Consider the following 5,472-nt stretch of genomic DNA (forward strand, 5'->3'; position numbering starts at 1 on the left):
GAAAATGGATGGAGCTAGAAAACATTATTTTGAATGAGGTAAGCCAGACACAGAAAGACAATTACCACATGTACTCACTCATAGGTAGTTTTTAAACATAAAGCAAAGAAATACAGCCTACAAACCACAATTCCAGAGAACTTAGACAACAGTGCCGACACTAAGAGAGACTTACATAGATCTAATCTATATGGGAAGTAGAAAGTAGAAAAAGACAAGATCTCCTGAGTAAATTGGGAGCATGGGGACCTTGGGGAAAGATTAAATGGGGAAAGGGAGAGGTAAGGAGGGGAGCAGAGAAAAATGTAGAGCTCATTAAATATCAATAAAATGTATTAAAAAATAAAAAAAAATATTAGTAAAGAATATTAAGACACGTGTGAAAATAATAAGACAGAAACCAAAGAAAGTACTGGGAGGGCATTCCAGTGAATCCTGAAATCATCTGCGGCTATTTTTCCATAGCTCTTATACCCAATATAAACAGGGAGTGAGAAGGATGTAACAAAAGACTTTATTAACATGATACAAAGGACAGCTCAAACAGTCAATCCCTTTAACACTTTGAGACATCAAATCATTACCATTCTATTGTTTAGGCAGTGAAGCTGCTTTAGACAATGTATCCTGAAGGCAACCACTGCCCAGGTGACCTCATCGTTACCAAAGAAGGAGCAGAAGTGCACTTTCATATCCTGATCACCTGTGAGGATGGCATGGACTACCTGGAAGAGCTATTTTAATGTCAAAGGAATCAAGTAATTACATCCCGAATTGGCACGTGCATCTATACTTGTTAACCACTTAGAGCAACTTCCAACTCTCTGACCGTCGGACAAGGTGGAAATAGGCTCACATTTTTGGGCCTCCACAATTAGTAGCCAGGAATTACTACAATAATCAGATTAGGGATCAAGAACAACTGTGATCCCTATACTAAATTTTGCAGTACACAGCATGCAAGAACAGAGAGGAATGGGGGGGGGGAGGGTCGTTTTCTCCAATAGTGTAGTCAATGATTACTTACCCATGCTCTAATAAATAAATGACTTCATATCCATGTTCACTAAAGCAGTCCCAATAAAGCTCAATGAATCATTAAAGGAAATCGATACCAAAAAACAGACATGGCATTGCCACTGTGAGGATCCCAAGTGAGGATCTGCCTACTGTCCTTTGAGTTATTGAAGGTGTTCTAGGAAAAAAAATATATATATCCTACACTCTGCTTAAACATCTATATCTTAGAAATGTCTGTGCTTTCTGTCCTCTCCAGCTGCTGTGAATAGTAAGGAAAATGTGAGCAGAAGAAGATCGAAAGAAAGGCAATAACAAGTACCTCAGGAGAGCTGCAGTGCTGAAGTGAGGTTATTAATTTGTGGTATGAAAAGACAGTGTAGTAAGAGGACAAACCTCCCCCAAATGCAACGCCTACACTACAATTCTTCAATTAAGGACATGAGCATTCGGAAGACCAATAAATCAGCCTGCCTTCATCTTATGGTACTGGTACACACACACACACACACACACACACACACACACACACACACACACACACACCCCACAGACAGACACAAAAGAAAAGGAAAAGAAAAGAAAACCCGACAACAAATGCTTGACTTGTTAGGTTTAATAAACCGAGAAATGTAGTTTCCACACACTGCAGAATCCCAGAACGAGAGAAGTTTGGGGATTAGGATGGAGGTCAAGGCGATGGGAATGTACCTCAGTTTAAAAGGTTTCCTGAGCTCGAGACTGGCCTCCATCTTGCCCAGACACTTCCCCTTAGCTGTCTATTGTTTAAGAGAGTTAAGTCCTGCTAGGCTGGAGGACTATGCGGGGCCTGTGAACAGCCAGAGGAAGTCAGTGATCTTGGCCCAAGGACTTCTCAGCCCCATCCCTCCCCCAGACCCCAACTGTTGGTTCCCTGTTGTCCTCCAGCGCCTCCTGCTGGTATTCGGTGAGCCTCCAGCACAGGCGACTGCTCTTTTTATTTTGGGATCTACAGAGGTAGATGGATGGGTGGGATGATCCATCCAAGCTTAGTGGTCACTGTGGGCTCAATGGCTCCATCCGCAACCACAGCCCGCCCTCCGCGCGCAGGATCAGCTCCGGCTGCCTGCGCGGCTCCTGGTCGTCGGGCAGGACACGGAAGCGCAGCAGTGTGAGCGCCAGTGCCACCTTCATCTCGTTCATGGCGAAAGTCTGTCCTATGCAGTTCCTGCGTCAGAGCGAGGTGGGAACTTTGTATCCTGATCTCATTCAGGACCCAGCTATCACTGAAACCCGAACTAGGTACCTGATCAGTCAGCTGGAGGGGCACCCAAGGGGAACTAACATATTCGGGATTTCTCGTCTACATCTACATTCTGTATCCTGTGAACCTCAGTTAGACTCAGAGGCTAACTGAAACTATCAGCTGGGTGGTGCATGAGCACAGGGCTGTGGTTCTTGGACCTTCCCAACCCTGACACTGCACATCTTTGCTTAACCTGCGACGATGCAGGGACGAGGCCTAGATCCTGACTGTCCCAAATTTCCATCTTCTCCATCTTTCCTAAACTTTTACCCCATCACCACAAGCCCTCTGGCCTCACCTGGGCCCAGCAGAGAAGGGAATAAAAGCCAGAGGTGACCTGTCCTTGATGTTCTCTGGATCAAAGCGGAAGGGGTCGTAGACCTGAAAGAGACAATAAATGGCATCTCCAAGCACAGAGTCCTGAGTGTGGTAGGAAAGGGAAGTTCTGATTTCCCCAGCTAAAACCTGCTCCTTCTGCTGGGATCACTGTGGAGAAACAGAATGGGGGAAGGGCGGTTGCAGCACCTCAGGGTCAGGCCACACAGTTGGGTTGTGGTGGGTCCCGAAAATACTGATCATGCAGACGACACCTGTGGTGAAGTGGGGCCATGGGGTTAGCCAGCTGCTGGATAAACTTTACTGTGTGCCCAGGTCCCTCCTTCCCTGTCCCGTGGGCACCTTTAGGGATGACCCGGCCATCTGGGAGACCAACGTCCTGGGTGCAGCGGCGGGAGATGGCTGTAACCGGAGGATGCAGGCGCAGACTCTCCTTGATGCACATGGTCAGGAAGGGCAGCTGGGCCAGGTCGTCCCTGAGGAAGCCAACACACAATTACCAGGACTGAAACAGAGACCATCAGGTCCTGTGTTGCCCACGTAACCTTTCCCCACAGTCTTAAACTATCCCCATGAAGAGACTTAGAAAAGTAGTGGATAGAATTTAGCCAGGTAATCTTTAGAAACTTTTTCTGAAGTAAACATGTACAAATGTCTACCACAAAAAAGGAACTCAAAAAATGCCTTTTAAAAAGAAATTTTCCTTTGGTAAGGCCAAAATCAAAGAACTAAGAGACAACACAGATATCATGTTTGCCTTTTTTTTTTTTCTTGGCTGTCCCAGAAGTCAATCTGTAGACCAGGCTGGCCTCAAAGTCACAGATCCACCTGCCTCTGCCTCCAGAGTGCTGGGACTAAAGGCGGCGCCACCACTGCCTGGGGGTGCTTGCTCTTTATCTCCTTTCTCTCTCTGCTCTGCTGCCTCTGTTTGAGTCTCTCCATCCCCGCTCACATCCTTGTATTCACACTGTCTTCTTTTTTCTCTGTTCCACCCTGCTCCTTCACAGGCAAGCTCTCGGTCCTCTCTCTTTTCATTTCTTCCCTTTCTCCTCCCTCCCTCCTTTCATTCTCCAACTTCTTTTTCCCGTTCCCCCTCCTCCCTATCCCCACCTCACTTCCTCCTTTCTCTTACACTCTCCCTATGCTTTTCTCACAACCCTATTTTTGCTATTTCTCCTTTTTTTCTATTCCCCTTCTCTTTCCAATCCCCCTCCCCCTCGTTGTGCAACAAATTTGTCCAAACTAAGACATTCCACCCCAGGCGGAGCTCCAAAAGACTCAGGTCGTACACAAAACTTCTCAGGCTCAAGGTATGAACAACTCACAAGTCTTAGGAAATTCCTGAAACCTAAATGATCCTCAAGGTTAAGTAAAAAATAATAACTGCTGGACAGAGAGCTCCGGGGATGCAGCTTTTCTGAGTCCTCATCCACATTAGGGTGGGGTTTTCAGCTGAAAATAACCCCTCACTCAAGCTGATGTGAGACATTCTAATAAACTCCTTGTTTCACTAAATTGGTTTTTCATAGAATCATTTCTTTGGTCTGTTGTCCAGGAGACAAATGGACTTTTGCTCACATCTTCCCAAGAAAAGTCACATAGCACCACTCCTCTTGTCTCTACTCTTTCCCACCACCTCTGCTTCTCTTCACTGTACCCGAGTCCCAACTGGCCATCTCCTCCTCCCCACTAAGGGCTCTAGATCGAAACAGATCCTTTAACCCAGCCTCGCTTCCCTTACTCTAAATCTCACAGCTGCCAGTGTGTCCCGGAAGTGCCCTGATGCAGGACTGTCCTCCAGTCAGGCTTAGAGCTCCTGACAGCATTTCCTTCAGCTGCGTCCTTAGCACAGGATAGCTGCTCATAAAGTTGTCATGAGAAGGCATTATGGGAGGATTTGCTGAGTGGAAGCGTGAATGATGCAACAGATTCCACAGCGCACTGACAATGACTTTTGCCCCCATGTGTCCCTTATGAATTCCTATTCTTGCAGGAAATAGGGAACAGAAGAGCAGACAGGCAGAGAGGTAAGACAATGAAGCATGTTATATGAGACAGGGGAAAAGAGGAGGGAGTTTACATACATTGATTTTCTGCAAAGTGACATCATCTGCCCTTACACACTACTATATTGTCAGTAATTCTGTTAGAAGTTAAAATCCTTCTGTCTCAAAGCACAAAACTTCTTCTTTTTAGTGAGGTGGGCACTGTTCTCACCATTAAATAATGGAAGAATTAGCAAAAGAGCCCCTCTGCCTCCCGAGGAGTGGAGCCAGGAGAAGGACGCATTAATATATTAATATGCTCACCACTCAATCTCTGTAGACTCGCGGTTCTCCAGCAGCTCCCGCACCTCCTGCCGGCAGCGCTCCTGGTATTCCGGGTGCCTCGCCAGGTTGTACAGGATCCAGGAGAGCCCACTGGCTGTGGTGTCATGGCCTGAGGGGCAGATAGGTGGGCTTGGGTCTCAGAGTCACTTCAACACCACCAAGTGGGCAGCAGCCAGGTAGGAAGGGGCCCAGGAAGGATAAGAAAAAGGGAAGACAGATGATTGTGGGATTTTAGGGTCCACTCAATGTTCCCGAAATGAAGACTACTGCTCCCTCTATAGTCCCACACTGGGACCCTCACCCTCAAACATGAAGGTGTCAGCCTCTGCTCTGATGTCCTCATCTGACAGCTGCTTTCCATCTTCATCCTGGAGACAATGCCAGACTCCAGATCACAGCAGATCACAGCAGTTCTGAATCTACGTCTAACCCGAGACAGCTCTTGAAGATCCATATACCGAGCCCACTGCACCTCTGTACCCCTCTCTCTCTCTCGCTCTCTCT

The 5,472-nt window shown here is 46.9% G+C and overlaps 1 protein-coding gene across 1 annotated transcript in view; it reads right to left on the reverse strand.

Moving 5' to 3' along the window:
• Positions 1 to 1,621: 1,621 nt before the first annotated feature.
• The window catches only part of LOC101982604 (cytochrome P450 4F4), a 15,278-nt gene continuing 11,427 nt past the window's right edge, over positions 1,622 to 5,472 (reverse strand). The window contains exons 8-13 of the mRNA XM_005360685.2: positions 5,270 to 5,336; positions 4,948 to 5,077; positions 2,981 to 3,114; positions 2,828 to 2,892; positions 2,601 to 2,683; positions 1,622 to 2,224 (exon numbers count right to left, since the gene is read on the reverse strand). Coding sequence (XP_005360742.1) covers positions 2,053 to 2,224; positions 2,601 to 2,683; positions 2,828 to 2,892; positions 2,981 to 3,114; positions 4,948 to 5,077; positions 5,270 to 5,336 — 651 coding nt within the window. The 3' untranslated portion in view covers positions 1,622 to 2,052. The remainder of the gene's footprint in view (positions 2,225 to 2,600; positions 2,684 to 2,827; positions 2,893 to 2,980; positions 3,115 to 4,947; positions 5,078 to 5,269; positions 5,337 to 5,472) is intronic.

This window comes from Microtus ochrogaster, linkage group LG3, assembly GCF_000317375.1.
Source record: "Microtus ochrogaster isolate Prairie Vole_2 linkage group LG3, MicOch1.0, whole genome shotgun sequence".
Lineage (NCBI taxonomy): Eukaryota > Metazoa > Chordata > Mammalia > Rodentia > Cricetidae > Microtus > Microtus ochrogaster.